Source organism: Salvia miltiorrhiza, chromosome 2 (assembly GCF_028751815.1).
Source record: "Salvia miltiorrhiza cultivar Shanhuang (shh) chromosome 2, IMPLAD_Smil_shh, whole genome shotgun sequence".
In the NCBI taxonomy this organism is placed as follows: Eukaryota; Viridiplantae; Streptophyta; class Magnoliopsida; order Lamiales; family Lamiaceae; genus Salvia; species Salvia miltiorrhiza.
Genome location: NC_080388.1, coordinates 33,878,875 through 33,898,183, shown reverse-complemented (window position 1 = coordinate 33,898,183; position 19,309 = coordinate 33,878,875). Strand labels below are relative to the sequence as shown.

The window sequence follows — 19,309 nt, the reverse complement described above, 5'->3', positions numbered from 1 at the left end:
GGTTGAGAAATTCCCAACACCACGTTGCAGTATTGTAAGTGACTTATAATTTAGTACCATGATTTTATTAAATTTGCTAACTTCTAGTAATTTTTGTGAATTGAAGAAAGAGCAAGGAGTTACGGATGAACAAGTGGATTAGGCAGTCTTCAATAAGTTGTATGTGAATGGTGGAGAATGTACGCATCTGAGAAGCTCGAGATGCACAAGTATGAAAGCTCTAAACTAATTTATTACGATTTTTACGTATTTGAACGTAACTTATTGTGTATTGTAAACTACTAAATATGCTGAAATGACAGTCAAGACTGTATAGTTATCTTAGCCAAGCGATGGCATTGAATTACAGGAGGTAGACATGAAAAGGTTACTACTGAAGGTAGTGGGATGTGTGTTGGCAAAGAAGCAAGTGTTTGGATTTGGATCACGATCTCATGCTTATACCTTCACCTCTAGATCCACTGGAGGAGCTAGCTCAGAGCATTAGTTTGATATAATTGTAGGTGAGAAGATGAAGGAGTACGAGGCTCAAATGAAAGCTCAATTGGAGGCTCAGGTGCGGGCTCAATTGCAAGCTAGAGAGGCTCAAATACTATATGAGGCACAAGTGAGAAGGGCTCAGATGCGAGCAGAGGTGCATGTGTTGTTGCAGTCATGCTTAACAAGCCGAGTTTATGAAGATGTTATAGCAGATAAAGAATCCACCACCCTCCTAATTGTCATTCTTTTAGAGTTTTAGGCTTCGTACACTTACTATTAAACTTGGATTTAGCTTATTAAATGTTTAAATTGTTGATTGCAAGATACTATTGTATTGTATATTATGGAGTTGTTTTAATTAATATTCGATTTTATTGCACTAAAACATAATATTTTATATAGCAATTTTAGAATTAATATATACAGGAGATATAAAATAAAAATAAAATTACAATTTTATGGAAATAATTGCGACGAAATTTCATCACAAAGTAACTATTGCCGGCCGGCACAGCCATGTCGACCACCGAAAAAGCTAGCGACAGGGCACCCGACATTGTAACTTGCGACAAAAGATTTCGTCGTTAATATCGTCGTACAAACAATACGACGACGAAGAGAAGACCTTTTTCAGCGATGAAATATCTATCTCAAATTCGTCGCTAGTGTTGTGACGGACAACACAATCCGTCCTTACACAATTTTATGACCCCAATTTAGCGTTGCGCTCGATTGGTCGATGTAATACCCCGTTTCCTCGAGCTAAATTTAGAATAATTTTGAACTTAGATTTAAGATGATTCACGCCGGATTGAGGAAAAAGAATTTATTTAATTCCAACAAAAATGATTTACGAAAGCTTTTGTAATTTTTTTTGAGTTATTTAAATTTTATTTTGTGCATTTCATATTAATTAAAACAAAAAAAATACGAGAGTGATTCCTCTGCCGGGAGATTCCTCTGGCGAGTGATTCCTCTGCCTAGTGATTCCTCTGGCGAGTGATTCCTCTGCCGAGTGATTCCTCTGGCGAGTGATTCGTCTGCCGAGTGATTCCTCTGCCGAGTGATTCCTCTGGCGAGCTTTCCTCTGCACTGGCGAGCATTCCCCTGCTCTGGTGCGGAACTAACTTTAGAGAGAGAGAAGTCAAAGCAAGTGGATAAACATAGTTAACGGATAAGATATTTTATGCAAGTGGATAATTAAGCATGTGTTATTTATCCAATACTTGATGGCTAAGTAAATGGGGTTAAATAAACCAACACCTTTCTTTTTCATCCCCCATAACAGGCGTCTCTTTCTTCTCTCTTTCCTCTCTTTTCTCTCTCTCCTCTCTCGACTGTCATCACCCAACACCATTGATAAGATTACTCCACCCTTCTCGGCACATTCGTTATCCCTTCAGTAAGAAGTTAAACTATCAACTCCTCATTCAAGCAACAACAGAACGATTCTCAACCGAAACCTCTTAAGGTTCTCTCTTGAGCCCTTATCTCATTTACTCAACTGTAAATTCAAGCATATCAATGGTGTCATTCCAGTAAACCACCATACCAGTATAAGTTTTTGCAAGTGCATACACTCTGTTCGTATATAATTTTACAAGCATGACATGAAATTGCATTTTTATTTTGCAATAAAAGTATTTATGATTTAATTGGTTTTATTTATAATTCCAATTACTAAAGAAAGTCGAGTAAGAATATTGTTGGTGTTCTTAACTCAAGAGAAATGTTTTCAATTATTTATTCTTAAATTTTGAAAACCCGGCTAAGTGAATCATAGAATATTAAGCACTTCACCGTGACTTAAGATTAGATTCAAGGAGACCTTTTGAGAATAGATTTCTTGTAGGCTTTGAGCAACAGGAGGATTAGCACCGCTATTCCGATTCAGAGATAACGTTAACGACAGGCTTTGCCTATACAGGTGGGCTTATTTTCCAAATGTATGATTGAGCTAATGAGCTTAAATGTTTCATGAAATACAAACTGTTTATCCAATAAATATTTTTGTGCACTCTACCATGTTTAAGGCTCGCACAGTTAATCAATTGAGGTTCTCTTATGACCTAATACGTTGTTTGAGAATTGTATACACTTGTTAGTTGACTCGGTGGGTTGATCTCCATCGGGCTCTAACCAGAGGCGTTATAAGGGTGCTCGGCTGGATGTGTTCCGGAGCATGAGAAATATGAGGCCTGCCTGGGTAGCATCCCAAGGTCAAAGTAAACTTGGCTGGGTTACGCCCTCAGTCCAAGTCAGTGGGAGACAGAGATCCGTCGGTGGCTAAAAGGTCCGGGATCACAGCGAGTAACAGAATAGAGTGTGACAATTGCGCGCAAATCAAAAGATATATATATATATATATATATATATATATATATATATATATATAGAGTGTGTCTTTTGTTCCTTAACTTAAGACCTATTATGTTGTAACTCTAAACAATATCTTTTGTTGAGCCTAGACTTTTGACTCACAAGTATTTCGATCAGTGAATATTGGTTATCTGAAGCATGACACTAAACTTGTGATCCTGAAGTTGTTATGTTTGTTGATTGATTCGTATCGCTTGAATACTTGTCTTTCTTCATCCAAAGGGGCTAAGCCCGATTATGATCCCTTTTATTCGGATTTCGCAAGGATTCTCCCTTGTTCATTTAGATGATTAGTCGTACCCCAATTATAGTTATTGTTTCAAGAATTGGGGTGTGACAGAGTGGTATCAGAGCCAGGTTTTCTTTCATGTCTCTGATAACCAAAAGCTTCTAATGTTGAGTCTAGATTAGTACCTCTAGATAGGGCTGGCAAATCGTGCGTGTCGGATCGTTATCGGGTCGACCTGATATCGACCCGACCTGTTAAGGCCAAACCTGAACACGACCTGTTAAGAAATTGCTCGACACGAACCCGAACCCGACACGATTTACTCAAACCCGAACACGACACGAACCCGACACGAACCCGATAGCAACACGATTTAAATCGGATTGACACGATACGATAACGACACGATATGCTTATAACCTGAATTTGACCTGATTAAACACGAACACAATAATTACACGAATTTGACCTGATTAAAACAACACAATAATAATACAATAATATGTGAATTACATATCAAATCAAGTTCAACAAAATAAAAGTCTAACAACATAAAAATATCGCCATCTAGTGCCTGTTCTTGGAGTCCAATCCACAAATAGTTCTTGTCACTTTGTCTGAACAAAATGCAAAATCAAAGGCTGTTTTCAATTTTCGCTCAGGAAAATATCGCCATCGGCTGTTTTCAATTTTCGCTCAGGAAACCAAAGGCAGCCGAAGAGGCGAAGACCGTGGAGTGATACTACTCTTTCACTTGTCTGAACAAAATGCAAAATCACAAACTCAAAGGCCCATACTAACCACAATCTATGATTCATGAACAAGCACTCATTTCATAATTGATTTCATAACTGAAATGGTCACAAATGAAGACAAAAATTTATCACCTAAATCAGGAGCAAACACCCAAAAAAAATTGACAGCAGGTGACCAACGAGATGCTAAAGATGAAAAAAAGCTCTCATCCAAACACCAAACTTACATCGGAACTAATTTAGTCAACAACTGCTATAGGTAATTAAATAATGGCACATCCCATTCTACCTACCTAAGTCCGAGAATCCACTGCGTCTGAGAGTGAGGGCGGGGTGACTATTGAAGGAATCACCGGCGTTGGCGAAGAGGGAGCGACTGTGAGGCTGGGCAGTGCGGGCGGCTGGAGGCGCCGCGGCGGGGCGGGGCAGTGAGAGTCGACGTCGAGTGCGGGCGGCGCCGCGGCGGGGCGGGGCAGTGCGGCGGCTGGAGGCTGGGACTGGGAGTTGGAAGAATGGAAATTGGAATTTGGAAGGGACGAAAGGGTGTGTGCGGCGGGAATGAAAGTATGAAACCAAAAACCCTACTAAGAAATCAAAAGTTTAAAAATTAAAATAAATGTTTAATAAAAATAATAATATTATTATCGGGTTACCTGAACCGAACCCGACCCAACCCGAACCCGACCTGAAATTATCAGGTCCTTATCAGGTCGACCCGATAAGGACCCGAACCTTATCGTGCGTGTTACTAACCCATTAATTCCGTGCGGTTTCGTGTCGGGTTTTCGTGTCGTGTCGAAAATTGCCAGCCCTACCTCTAGACTTCTAAGATAGTTGTTGAACCTCAGCTCGCCGTCACACTGCCGCAAAAAAAAAAGAAGGTACGATTTCAAAGTTTCAAAGATTTTAAACGTTTGAAGAGTTTTCAAGAAGTGCGCGCTTTCAGTAAATGATGCTATGTGAATTGCTTACCGCTTTCCATATGCTATAAGTTATGAATTGCTAATCACTTTCATATTGTTATTTTGGGTCTTTCACTCATATAACCAGCTAAGTATCGTGTTTGGGACAACCCGAGCCCTTAACGATAAGATGAGTTAAAGTCGTGTTTAGGACTATTGAGCCTTTCACGAATACCAGATGTATGGTCGAGTTAGATTCTTTGAATCTCTCCGGCAATAGAAAAGTTTCTTGTGGCATGTAATGTCCACGTGTTTCAGGTTTCAAAAAGAATGAATGAATGAGAAAGTTTATGTTATCGTTTTAGGTTCACTGCCTATACGATCAGAATGAAGGGTCCTCTTACAACTGTTTGAGTACCACCCAAGAATGCCTTGGGAATGTTAGTCGTGATAGCTCCGCTTGATCGATTTAAGTAAGGACTGGTAAGATAGAGACGTTAAACATAGATATGTTATAACGTAGCAGAAATGAGATAAGATTAAGGATTCACTTAAGTATTCCACCAAGATAGATCAGTTTCCACATAGAGTTAGCCTTTCATAGGGTTACACAATAGAAGTAATATACCTTGGGTATATCTATGTATGTATACATGTATGCATGCATGCGGAATGAGTTTCACATTTGTGTTGATTTCGTCCGTTAATCAGAATGGAAGACGCGCCAAGAGGACGCGGTAGGGGACGAGGACGTGGTCGCGGACGCGGCAGGGGATTCATCCCTGAACAACCTATCCCTCAAGTAGCACCAGAGCATACTGCTGAAGAAAAGTTTCGTAAAGAAAAGCCACCAACGTTTGATGGTCTGGGTGATCCCACGGATGCCGAGAAATGGGTTAGAGCAGTAGAGCGAATTTTCAGCTACATCCGTTGCGATGACGAAGACAAAGTGACTTGCGCAACTTACCAACTGGTAGACGAAGCCGACTTCTGGTGGGAATCGGTGAGGCGCACAATGACTGAAGAACAGTTGGAAAATTTCACATGGGAAGATTTTAAGAATGAGTTGTATGAGAAGTACATACCGGGATGCTATAGACAGAAGAAACAGAACGAGTTCTGGAATTTGAAGCAAAGGGCTGGGACAGTAACTGAGTATGATAGGGCCTTTAACCAGCTGTCAAGATATGCTCCACTCTTAGTGGACACTGATGAGAAACGCGCCGAGAAATTCAGGAACGGACTGCGCCACGAGATATCAATCTCCCTAGCAAGTCAGGGAGGTCTCACTTACGCACAAACACTGAGCAGGGCTCTCACCATTGAGTCATTGCTACCAAGGGAGAAAGGGAAAGCTCCAGGACAGTCTGGACTTGTACCACCTCAAGATGGTGGTAAAGGGAAAAGGAAATGGAACGAGAGAATGGGTGGAAACCCTGGAAATGGAAATAGGAAGAAACCATGGGTTGCTAACCAAAATCAGAATCAGCGTCAGAACCAACAGCCGCAAGCAATGGGGCAACCACTTTGCCCAAAGTGTCAACGACCTCATTCAGGGGAATGCCTGAAAGGAATAAATGTCTGCTATAGTTGCGGGGAAACTGGGCACTATGCTTCAGCATGTCCGAAGAAGAACGGAGGAGCACCTTAACAGCAGAACCCCAGGAATCAGCAGCAACAAAATCAGGGTCCTGGAGGACACCGTGGACAGCCACAGAATGCTAGGGCTTATGCTCTTAACCAAAATCAAGCAGCGGGAAACCAAGGAAATTTGGCAGGTATGATTAATGTCTTTGACGTACCGATAATAGCTTTGTTTGATATTGGAGCGTCCCACTCTTTCATTTCATATGCTGCTTGTAAGAGATTAGAATTGGCTCCACAATTGGCTGAGACAACTTTAGAGGTTAGCACCCCTGGTGGTGGAAGATTGGCTGCTAAAGACGTTATCTCAAACTTAGAGCTAAACATAGGTGCTAAAACGTTTAAGGCAAAATTGTATGTCATCGCTATAATAGATTTTGACATAATCCTAGGGATGGACTGGCTTACTCAAGTCGGTGCCACGATACTGTGTAATGAGAAAAAGATCTATTTCCAATCCGCTGGAAAGGAGAAAGCAAGTTTTCATGGCATAAGAATGGGAGAAAGAGTACCAGTGATTTTAGCAATGAAGGCCACAAAGATGATAAGGAAGGGAAAATGTCAGGCTTTCCTAGTCAGTTTGACAGGAGAACATGAAGTAGAGGAAACGATCGAAGAAGTTCGTGTGGTTCGAGAGTTCAAAGATGTCTTTCCTGAAGACTTGCCTAGTTTGCCACCAGACCGACAATTAGAATTCACAATAGATCTGGAACCTGGAGCAGCACCAGTGTCCAAGGCACCATACAGAATGGCCCCGCCGGAGTTACAGGAATTGAAAGTGCAACTACAAGAATTGTTGGACCTAGGTTTCATACGACCTAGCGTATCACCGTGGGGAGCACCAGTCCTATTCGTCAAAAAGAAAGATGGCTCACTAAGGATGTGTATCGATTATAGGGAATTGAACAAGCTCACGATAAAGAATAGATATCCTCTTCCGAGGATAGACGACCTGTTCGATCAGTTGAGAGGAGCCGGTGTATTTTCCAAAATTGACCTAAGATCTGGTTACCACCAACTAAAAATGAAAAGAGAGGACATCCCAAAGACAGCGTTTCGAACGCGTTATGCCCCAGCAGTCTTCATGGACCTGATGAACAGAGTTTTCCATCAGTATCTTGATAGTTTTGTCTTAGTGTTCATTGACGACATCCTCATATACTCTAAGACTGAAGAGCAACACGAGGAACACTTGCGCATCGTACTCGAAACCCTGCATAATGAGAGACTGTTTGCCAAATTCAGCAAGTGCGAATTTTGGTTGAAGGAAGTGATGTTTCTCGGTCACATAGTGACGAGTGAAGGAATCAAAGTAGACCCCGCCAAGGTCGAAGCGGTCAAGGAATGGAAGGCACCATCAAATGCCAATGAGATTAGAAGTTTCCTCGGTCTAGCAGGTTACTATAGAAGATTCATTGAAGGATTTTCGAAATTGGCTAGGCCAATGACTCAGCTTTTGAGAAAATGGACTAAATATGTTTGGTCTGAAGTGTGCGAACAAAGTTTTAAGGAGCTTAAGACTAGGCTGACTACTGCGCCAGTGTTAGCAATACCAAAAGAGAATGAAGAATTCGTGGTGTACACTGACGCCTCGAAACTAGGATTGGGTTGCGTGTTGATGCAAAATCAGAAAGTGATAGCATACGCGTCTCGTCAATTGAAGCCCCATGAGCTTAACTACCCAACTCATGATTTAGAACTAGCAGCCGTCGTACACGCGCTGAAGATTTGGAGACACTACCTCTATGGAGTTAGGTGTGAGATCTTTACAGATCATAAGAGTTTGAAGTACTTCTTCGAGCAAAAGGATTTGAACATGAGACAACGAAGATGGCTTGAATTAGTAAAGGATTACGATTGCACCATCAGTTACCATCCAGGAAAAGCGAATGTAGTAGCTAACGCCCTGAGTCAAAAGACGAAGGCTAAGCTAGGGTATTTCATCACTCAGCAGAAAGAATTGATTCGTGATTTCGCCTCCCTCAGTTTAGAGATCGTTCATCCTCCGAACACAGTATCGGGTTGTGTAGCTGCCTTGATAGCTAAACCTGATTTGAGAGAAAGAATTGTGCAAGCACAAAGAGAAGATTGGTTCTTGGAGAAGATGCGTCTCGCTGCAAGAAGGAATGAAACGAAAGGATTCTCTGAAGCACATGATAACGCACTTATGGTTGGTGAAAGATTGTGTGTGCCACATAAGGAAGAATTAAAGAACAAGATTATGAGCGAGGCTCATGATACTCCTTACACTGCACATCCAGGCAGCACAAAGATGTACCAGGATTTAAAGAAAATTTTTTGGTGGAAAGGAATGAAAAGAGATGTAGCCTTATTTGTGGAGCGATGTCTCGCTTGTCAACAAGTGAAGGCCGCGCATCAGAGGCCGTATGGAATGTTGCAACCACTACCAATCCCTGAGTGGAAGTGGGAGCACATCAACATGGACTTCGTAGTGAGCCTACCGAAGTCGGCACGTGGAAACACTGCAATTTGGGTCATAGTGGACCGATTATCAAAGTCAGCGCACTTTCTGCCAATTCAAATGACTTTTGGATTGGAGAAACTTGCAAAGTTATATGTCAAAGAGATAGTACGCCTTCACGGTGTACCTGTATCTATCACGTCAGATCGTGACACCAGATTCACATCACGTTTCTGGAAAAGTTTACAAGAAGCAATGGGCACTCGACTGAACTTCAGCACAGCGTACCACCCTCAGACTGACGGGCAGTCAGAAAGAACGATTCAGATTCTAGAAGATATGCTGCGAACGATTGTCGCAGACAAAGGTGGAAGTTGGGAGGATTTGTTACCTCTTGTAGAATTTGCTTATAACAACAGTTATGAAGCAACAATTGGAATGGCTCCATATGAGGCTTTGTATGGCCGAAAATGTCGATCACCACTTTACTGGGATGAAGTGGGTGAAAGAAAGTTGTTTGGTCCTGAACTGGTCCAACAGATGGTTGAGAAAGTCGACCACATCAAGCAAAGAATCAAAGAAGCTCAAGATAGACAAAAGTCTTACGCTGATAAACGTCGATCAGAGTTAGAATTCAATGTTGAGGATCGAGTTTTCCTCAAAGTTTCTCCCTCAAAGGGAGTTATACGTTTCGGAAAGAGGGGCAAGTTACGACCCCGTTCTATAGGACCTTTTGAGATCCTAGATAAGATAGGCCCCGTAGCCTATAGGTTGGCTTTGCCACCCAATTTTGGAGACGTGCACAATGTGTTTCATGTCTCTCAGTTAAGAAAGTGTGTGTTTGATCCAAAACATGTGATTAAGCCCGATGAAGTGGTCCTAGCCCATGACTTAAGTTATGAAGAGAAACCAGTCCAGATACTTGATCGCAAGGTTCAAGTTTTACGGAACAAGAACATTGTTCTTGTCAAAGTGAAATGGAACCATCACGGGATGGAAGAGGCCACATGGGAACTTGAAGATTCAATGAAAGTCAAGTATCCCGAGCTAGATTACCAAGGTATGTAATTTCGGGGACGAAATTTTCTTTAAGGAGGGAGGGATGTAATACCCCGTTTTCTCGAGCTAAGTTTAGAATAATTTTGAACTTAGATTTAAGATGATTCACGCCGGGTTGAGGAAAAAGAATTTATTTAATTCCAACAAATATGATTTACGAAAGCTTTTGTAATTTTTTTCGAGTTATTTAAATTTTATTTTGTGCATTTCATATTAATTTTAAAATAAATAAATAAATAAATACGAGCGTGATTCCTCTGGTGAGTGATTTCTCTGGCGAGTGATTCCTCTGGCGAGTGATTCCTCTGGCGAGTGAACCCTCTGCCGAGTGATTCCTCTGGCGAGCTTTCCTCTGCACTGGCGAGCATTCCCCTGCTCTGGTGCGGAACTAACTTTAGAGAGAGAGAAGTCAAAGCAAGTGGATAAACATAGTTAACGGATAAGATATTTTACGCAAGTGGATAATTAAGCATGTGTTATTTATCCAATACTTGATGGCTAAGTAAATGGGGTTAAATAAACCAACACCTTTCTTTTTCATCCCCCATAACAGACGTCTCTTTCTTCTCTCTTTCCTCTCTTTTCTCTCTCTCCTCTCTCGACTGTCATCACCCAACACCATTGATAAGATTACTCCACCCTTCTCGGCACATTCGTTATCCCTTCAGTAAGAAGTTAAACCATCAACTCCTCATTCAAGCAACAACAGAACGATTCTCAACCGAAACCTCTTAAGGTTCTCTCTTGAGCCCTTATCTCGTTTACTCAACTGTAATTCAAGCATATCAATGGTGTCATTCCAGTAAACCACCATACCAGTATAAGTTTTTGCAAGTGCATACACTCTGTTCGTATATAATTTTACAAGCATGACATGAAATTGCATTTTTATTTTGCAATAAAAGTATTTATGATTTAATTGGTTTTATTTATAATTCCAATTACTAAAGAAAGTCGAGTAAGAATATTGTTGGTGTTCTTAACTCAAGAGAAATGTTTTCAATTATTTATTCTTAAATTTTGAAAACCCGGCTAAGTGAATCATAGAATATTAAGCACTTCACCGTGACTTAAGATTAGATTTAAGGAGACCTTTTGAGAATAGATTTCTTGTAGGCTTTGAGCAACAGGAGGATTAGCACCGCTATTCCGATTCAGAGATAACGTTAACGACAGGCTTTGCCTATACAGGTGGGCTTATTTTCCAAATATATGATTGAGCTAATGAGCTTAAATGTTTCATGAAATACAAACTGTTTATCCAATAAATATTTTTGTGCACTCTACCATGTTTAAGGCTCGCACAGTTAATCAATTGAGGTTCTCTTATGACCTAATACGTTGTTTGAGAATTGTGTACACTTGTTAGTTGACTCGGTGGGTTGATCTCCATCGGGCTCTAACCAGAGGCGTTATAAGGGTGCTCGGCTGGATGTGTTCCGGAGCATGAGAAATATGAGGCCTGCCTGGGTAGCATCCCGAGGTCAAAGTAAACTTGGCTGGGTTACGCCCTCAGTCCAAGTCAGTGGGAGACAGAGATCCGTCGGTGGCTAAAAGGTCCGGGATCACAGCGAGTAACATAATAGAGTGTGACAACTGCGCGCAAATCAAAAGATATATATATATATATGAAATGTTTTAACATGCATAGAAGTTATTTCTCTTTAAAACCTTCTATGTCATGTCAGTAAGATTGGATAAACTGCTCTTATAGATTGTGAAATGTTTTAAAAGTTGCAGCCCACTAAGTACATTAGTACTTAGCCCAAAAATACTTTCAAATGTTTTCAGGTTAATGGCAGGTGATGACGGGGCAGAGCTGAGGCTAGAGTTCAACTCCTTATTTCGATTTCCGCTGCAGAACTAGCCAGTATCTGTCTTTTGTTCCTTAACTTAAGACCTATTATGTTGTAACTCTAAACAATATCTTTTGTTGAGCCTAGACTTTTGACTCACAAGTATTTCGATCAGTGAATATTGGTTATCTGAAGCATGACACTAAACTTGTGAGCCTGAAGTTGTTATGTTTGTTGATTGATTCGTATCGCTTGAATACTTGTCTTTCTTCATCCAAAGGGGCTAAGCCCGATTATGATCCCTTTTATTCGGATTTCGCAAGGATTCTCCCTTGTTCATTTAGATGATTAGTCGTACCCCAATTATAGTTATTGTTTCAAGAATTGGGGTGTGACAGTCGAAAATCCGCCAGAATTGTAAAGGTGCGATGAAAAGATGGGGTTTTACAATGAAAAATTTTGTCGCTATTGTGGTGTTCTTTTGTAGTGCATTCGTTCCATAAAAACATACATCATTTTTGGGTACACAAGTTTTAAGAAATATTAGGTGATATATTTTGAGTAGAGAAGGAATCCCATTTTTTATTGTGAGAATAAAAAATAAGGGGCTTATGATGCACTATGAGTTGTAATATTGTGAATAAATTGAGAAAACTGAGATGAAACCTAAAGAATTTGTCGTGGGATAATGTCAAAAGGTGAAAAGTGAATATTTTGTTAGGCTTACCAAAATGACAAATTTGAGAATGTTTTTGTGGGAGAAAGAAGTATTGTGATTTTTTGCTTCTTCTAGTTATACATTGTCTTAAAATAGATTATGAGTATGTACACACGACATAGGAGATTTAACATCTTTTGTCTACTTTCTTACACCTTACTTATATTGGTTGAAGTTATTAATTTAAAATCAATATACTCCCTCTAACTCGTAAGAAAGTATTCACTTTTTCTAATTTCGTTCATCGCTCAACATTACGCACGTGCTCTCTACTATAATACTTGGAAATCGGTATATACATGTGGTGCGCCTAGATTAAAATTTATGAACTCGAAAACAAGTTGATCATAATTCCGAAAAAAAAATCATAAAAGTTCCTATCCTGCATCAAATTAATGAAAGCTAAATCCATATATTTATATATACATCCATTAACTACTACTACTGTTTAAAAGCAAAAAATCAGTATTATTAGTCTGTAAGAACCTAGAATTTAATAATAGTAATAATATAATTCGCACATTTTCGTAAGTTGAAAAAGCATGGCAAGAAGCTTTTAAAAAACAATAAATCTATGTAGCCACATTATAGCCACCCAAAAACTATTGTATAATAAAGAAATATTGATCTATTTAACTTATTTTTTTTAAATAAAAATAGGATTTAGTTATTTTATTATATTCTCTATATTGTACTTCTTTTAAATTTTTGTTGCATTTTTTTATTTTTAATTTATTTTTTAATAAAAATAAAAAAATTACCAAAAAATTACAAAAAAATAACTACAACGTAGAAAACATGATAAAATAATTAAATCTTATTTTTATTTTAAAAAATAAATTAAATTATTTTTTATTTAGGTAAATTGTGGGTGGCCACAATGTGGCTGTTTAGCATTACTCTTTAAAAAACGAACGGTAAGAAAAAGAAACATAAGAAGAACCCAAAATATAAATAAATTAAAAGTAGTGCGTCAGAAGGGTGGCGCAACCTTATTTCATGTTATTAATCACTCTGGACGAAGAGTAGTGCAGTGACATGTATAAATAAAAATTACAATTAGTTTTGCAAGCGTGGGAAGTTGTAGCATTGGTCCAAGCTGGATGCGGGGGCAGAGGCGGTGGCGGAGTTGGTGGCATCGCAGTAGCCGCGGAGAACGTTGCCTTCTTCAGTAGTGATGCCGAGGGTTCCGAGCATGGAGGGCCAGCACTGATGCTCAATGACTCCTATGGCGGCGCAGCAGTTGGCGCCCAGCTGAGTCTCCCCATTAAGGAAGAACATAACCACTTCTGCGCTGCAGGATTGAAGCTCCGACAACGCATCCCAGCACGTGCTAGGCCCCTCTTCCGCCACTTTCAGACGCGCTGCTAAATTTCTTGCCGAGACCATGGCCATGAGGGATGATGCTACAAGACCAACGACGACAACTGCGACGAGCTTAGCCATGTTTTTTGTAGTGAATAGATATGCGTGATACTTGGTGTTGTGGAGAAATGGGAAGATTTATATTATATATATAGGGGAAAGATGGTGCAAAACTTATGAGGAATTAATGGGCTGTTGGAAGAGGAAAGGGCTGAGAATTTAGTAAGTTTATGTGACTCTCCAACTCCAAAATCACTTGATCCTCAATTTTGATGTTTACTTACGATGGTGCAAAACCACTTTTCTCTCCCTCCCTCTTATTATATTCTCTCTTATTCTTTTTGAATTTTATATTCTATTTTCTTTATTTTTAATCATAGCAATTATATATATATATATATGTGTGTGTGTGTGTGTGTACAGTTTTTTTTAAATACATCAAACATATTGTCTTGCTTGATTAATTACAAGTGAATGGTCTAACTATTTAAATTTTGTGATTTATAAATTCATAATTAATTAATCATGTATCATATGTAATATAATTTAAAATATTTTCTTTTAACTATATGATAATAGTTTAAATCAAACCACAGTTGTATTTCTTTTAGCCATAAACCACCTTGAAACTAATAAACTTCCACGAATATTGAGAGTATAAATTAATTGAACTTAATTTCCTACAAAAAAACATTGAATATTAATCCCTAGCTTTTTGAGTATATACATGCCTATGTTTGATACGTACATGATGACAATATCATTACAAAACATAGATAAACTTCACGAGCTAGTACTACACAAGAAAGAATAAACGACCGAAAACTAAGCATTAAAGTTGACGATTTAATTGATTTGAGAATTCATGAGTTACAGAAACTTGCTGAATTCCCAGCCCTTTCCTCTTCCCACACATCTTAATTCGCCCATCAATTTTGTATAGCGCTTGCAACCATTTCCCCCCTATAAATCTAGCTCCCACTGCTTTTCCCCATCACCATTTTATCATTCACACATTTCCTCTCTCATCACTCCACAATATATAATGGCTTTCTCCACGAAGCTCCTGGCAGTTGTGGTGGTGGCTGTGCTAGCGTCGCCCATCATGACGTCGGCAAGGAAAGTGGCGGAGTCGAGATGGAGCCTAGCAGCGCGTCTGAAAGTTGCGGAAGAAGGGCCTAGCACTTGCTGGGATGCGTTGTTTGAACTTCAATCTTGCAGCGGAGAAGTGGTGATGTTCTTCCTGAATGGGGAGACTCAACTTGGGGAAAACTGCTGCAGCGCCATAAAAGTGATAGAGCGACAGTGCTGGCCCTCCATGCTCGGAACCCTCGGCATCACTACTGAAGAAACCAACGTTCTCCGTGGTTACTGCGATGCCACTGCCGCCCCTCCGCCTCAATGCTACAATTTCCCACGCTTGCAGTTGCAAAACTAATTCTAATCCCTATTTATGTATGTTTAGTCACTCGGAATTTGCTTCACTCAACACGTACGCACTTATTTTGTTACTCGTTAATAACACGGGATAAGGTTGCATGCACTGTCTTGTCTCGATTTTGCTCTTTAATTGTTCTATAGATTATGCTCTTTATATTTTTCATTTTTGAACATTAATTAAGTAGCAATAGAAATACAGTTTTAAAAACTTTAAAACATGCAAAAGGAAAGTTCTTAACTATGACGAATCATCCAATTGATGGTAGAAGAGAAATGCAAGATCTTTCTCTCCCACTTCTCCACATCACCAAATGTCACATATTTGCTCTCAAAAGTTCACACCAAAAAACACAATAGCTTTCTCTCCCCGCGGCTCTGCTTGCAGCGTCCCTCATGAATCGAGTGTCAGCGCGCCTCAACATGGCTGAAGAGGCGGGGTCCGAACTCTCTTATATAGTACAACATTCTTAAATAAATACTCCATAATTTGTATCATTTTCTTTGGTTCTGAATCCTGATTTGGGTTCAATATGAAAATTAATGGAGTAATTTTGATAAAATAATAGTACTCCTTATATAATAATTTTAAGATCCTTATATAAATTTATGGTTCCATTATCATAAATTAATTATCTTCTAAATTTATAAAGGGATAACTAGGAATGTTAATGTGGCCAATTCACTCAGCACGCCCACTCGGTTACCGAATTGAAAAAAAAAAATTCAAGCTAAAATTCTTAACTTCAATTAAACTTTGGAGTTTCCGGCTAACTCGTTGTCCTAATTGGGCTAGAAAGTTTATGAATTTTTTGACCTATATATACTTTATGTTCATCATCCTGTACTTGTAACAAACAACACACAAAAAAAAATCTATTCTCTTTTACTCCGACAACATAGCTTCTTTAGCCTGATCACTCCCAATATAGACTTGTATAAGCACTTCGTACATGAACTGTACATATATGTAAAGTAAGCATATTATGAGGAAATGTCTCTATAATTATTAATTGAACGTGAAAATTAAGTCTAAATTTTAAGTATATTTGTATGTATGTGCACGTTGAAAAATGAGAACCTTATATATATTGTAGTGGGCAAAATTCGTCAACATGACCCGTATCCAATCAGCACTCCAGGCTGGCTCAGCAAGCCAAGCAACCTGGTCAATCCAACCCAATTAATCTTTCAAGTTGGACCAATGAGCTAAACAGCCCGGTCAATCCAGCCCGACAAACTTCAAGTCCAACTTGTCTCAATAGTCCGGTTGGATAAATCGCACTTGGCCCAAACCCATCAAGTTAGCTCGCCAATCTGGCACGACCCTAAGAGGCCCAGTCAGTCAAGCATATTGGTCCATCTAGCCCAAGAAGCTATAGATCAACTTGAATTGATAACCAGGCTGGAGGTATCACATCCGGCCCAAGGGTTACCGCCCACCTTGTTGACGAAGTCACATGACCTAGCCATCAACCCTAAAAAATATCTTTCGCCAAGCTGACACAGTCAAAGGATGAATCTTTATGATCCCGTCCAAATCGCAACAACTTGGAAGTGGAAAGCGTGGACGGATAAGGTCAGCTTGTAAAACCCTAGCGGCTGGCTGCCCTTTATATAGACAGACTGACTAGGTTACAAAGGACACGACGAAATCCTACTTGCTCTCTACTCTTTGAATTCTCTCTACTCCGCCGCCTAGCCAACTTGGCCTATCTACGCCTCCCATATTCCATTATCACAACACACTGTCACCGTTTCCACCCTCCGACGCCGCTTACAGCCTGGAGTCACCGCATACTCCAGCCTGCCTTTCTCTCTATTTCAATTCGTTTATCATTCTGTTTGGCTATTCCGATACTGACTTGAGCGTCGGAGGCTCTACGGTCGACACCCCCACCCGGTGCTCAACCTAGGGCTCTTACGTGTTCTTGTGTTGACACACTACTAGAAAAACGCTCATAGATAACGGATTTTATCCGTTATCTATGAGCAAAAAAACCGTTGTGTATAGTGGTGTTATCTATTCTATACGTCATACACAACGGTTTCAAAACCGTTATGTATAGTAGCATAGATAACGGTACGATGCGTCATACATAACAATACGCATCCGTTATCTATAAAGGTTATACATAACGGTTTTTCACCGTTATGTATTAAGATTTTTCCGTTATGTATTAATTTTTTTTATTTTTTTATCATAGTTAACAGTTTTTTGCACTTTTTATAACGGTTTTAACCGTTATCTTTGATAGAATACATAACGGTTTTTCACCGTTATGTATTAAAATTTTTCCGTTATGTATTAATTTTTTTTTTATCATAGTTAACAGTTTTTTGCACTTTTTATAACGGTTTTAACCGTTATCTTTAATTAGAATACATAACGATTTTTTGCACCTTTTATAACAGTTTTTTGCACTTTATATAATTGTAGTATATTTTTAAATTTTGCAATTTTTATAAAACGACAAAATGATAAAATCAACGATGACAATATTATATATCATCCAAAAAATTCATACATTATTATACAAATGAACCAAATATCAAGTATACATCATCATTGCATATTCCGATTCAAAATTGAAAATACCAACTACCTTATAGCTAAAACAAAAATCTATCATACAATATTTCTAGCACCAACTACCTTATAGCTAAAACAAAAAAAGAGAGAGAGATTTACTCCTGTTTTAGAATTGAAGATGCGAGTAAGTTGCCCTGATGTGGTGGAAATTGACAGTTTCAAGTTTCCTGGTCCAATATTGATAGTTTCATTCTGTGCAACATCCATCATAGACATAAATTTTCGTCTCCTTCCTGCATCATTAAGTACAAGAAAATCTTCAGAAACAGATGTGACTCGAACTATTGAAGAAGAACACGAGTATAGAGAATTCTAGCATGAAACCTGCGGCTATAGTTGAAATATTACGTTACAGTACCTTTTTGAGTTCCTTTAGAGATGAAGTAAGTGTTCCAGCCCAAAGGTGGCACAGATGCCGGAAAGACGAGCCAATATTTGGCAGCATTGATGTCTGAAATCCCAAGATATGCCTTCAGATAGAACTTTCTCAGTTCACTTGTCACATTATCCATTTCTATATATTGAGACTCAACAACATTCCCCGAGGAGTCTTTGACGACAAGATTATAATCATTAACCTGTAAAGAGCGAATCTGCCAGTTCCGACTCAAAAGATAAGATGCCAAATTCTCATTATCCCATTATAGCAGGGAAAAGGTGCAGAATTATAAACCTAAAAGCCTATATCAAAAGCACAAACCCAATATATACAATAGATTACATATGAAGTTGGATTAATCTCTTTGGTCAAACTCCTAAAAAGGACTAGCCAGATATTTTGTTAAAGAGTGTAAAATTGTTGATAAGAAAAGGTCTCGATGATCCTGTATAGTATAGAAAAGCTGGAGAAGTCTTCAGACAATCACCAATTCACCACAATGCAGCTTTTCAAGAATATAACTCAAGATTCTGTCAATAACTGAAGAGATTGTTGGAGAGAAGAAACATGTTATAACTTACCGGGATCCTGATAATATCAGTACGGGCCCATCCAAGTGAATTGTAGGCGACAACAACCTGAAAGTGAAGTTATACACAGTCAATCATATCCTTCTATAGTTGTAACTTGCTGGATTGGTGCATAAGCAGAGAAAGAAATTGTTACCAAACTCTTCCCTTTGGGAACATCTTCTTCCGTTGATGGACAGTAACTTATGTTGAGTAACTGACACTGTTAGAGAGAGAGAAACAGCAAATCAAACAAGGATTGAATAACCACCATTAGAACATCACAGTTCCTTCTCGTATCATATAGTGCACAAAATGCCACCACTCTAGAGTATATTTGTCTCACTGACACAAAATGCCACCACTTCATCTGATACTTGTTTGGTTCATTTGTCTCACTGACACAAATAGAAAAATAATAGAAAACGGCTAAAATGCATTTGAGATGACTCGAACCTTCATCCCAGGCATTTGGACCCAATCAACAGCAATTCCTGTAGCCTTTGAGAGGAATTCTGCCAAGGTCTCCTCAGCAATAGAGAGGAGCCTGCCAAAAGCAACATATATATGCAAATATGTAAT

General features: G+C 39.1%; 3 protein-coding genes and 1 long non-coding RNA gene across 4 annotated transcripts; 1 reads left to right on the top strand and 3 right to left on the bottom strand.

Moving 5' to 3' along the window:
* Window positions 1-3,637: 3,637 nt before the first annotated feature.
* LOC131012108 (uncharacterized) lies at window positions 3,638-4,651 on the bottom strand. Its single transcript, XM_057940023.1, has 3 exons — window positions 4,597-4,651; window positions 4,137-4,427; window positions 3,638-3,846 (listed from the first exon to the last, which is right to left on the bottom strand). Exons 1-3 carry the CDS (start codon window positions 4,598-4,600, stop codon window positions 3,839-3,841), a joined length of 303 nt encoding a protein of 100 aa, XP_057796006.1. The 5' UTR covers window positions 4,601-4,651; the 3' UTR covers window positions 3,638-3,838.
* An 8,690-nt stretch (window positions 4,652-13,341) lies between these two features.
* LOC131012107 (egg cell-secreted protein 1.2-like) lies at window positions 13,342-13,917 on the bottom strand. The gene has a single exon (XM_057940022.1). The coding sequence runs from the start codon at window positions 13,828-13,830 to the stop codon at window positions 13,444-13,446; it is 387 nt and encodes a 128-aa protein (XP_057796005.1). The 5' UTR covers window positions 13,831-13,917; the 3' UTR covers window positions 13,342-13,443.
* An 877-nt stretch (window positions 13,918-14,794) lies between these two features.
* On the top strand, window positions 14,795-15,187 carry LOC131008339 (egg cell-secreted protein 1.3-like). Its single transcript, XM_057935222.1, has one exon. The coding sequence runs from the start codon at window positions 14,795-14,797 to the stop codon at window positions 15,185-15,187; it is 393 nt and encodes a 130-aa protein (XP_057791205.1).
* Window positions 15,188-17,876: 2,689 nt separating this feature from the next.
* On the bottom strand, window positions 17,877-19,018 carry LOC131012106 (uncharacterized). The gene is made up of 4 exons (XR_009097203.1): window positions 18,885-19,018; window positions 18,740-18,796; window positions 18,138-18,357; window positions 17,877-18,012 (listed from the first exon to the last, which is right to left on the bottom strand). It is a non-coding gene; the product is annotated as an uncharacterized LOC131012106 (long non-coding RNA).
* Between the last annotated feature and the right edge of the window lie 291 nt (window positions 19,019-19,309).

Bases quoted from the DNA above. Each gene is read 5' to 3' on its own strand.
- LOC131012107 (XM_057940022.1), bottom strand. From the start codon at position 13,830: ATGGCTAAGCTCGTCGCAGTTGTCGTCGTTGGTCTTGTAGCATCATCC.
- LOC131008339 (XM_057935222.1), top strand. From the start codon at position 14,795: ATGGCTTTCTCCACGAAGCTCCTGGCAGTTGTGGTGGTGGCTGTGCTA.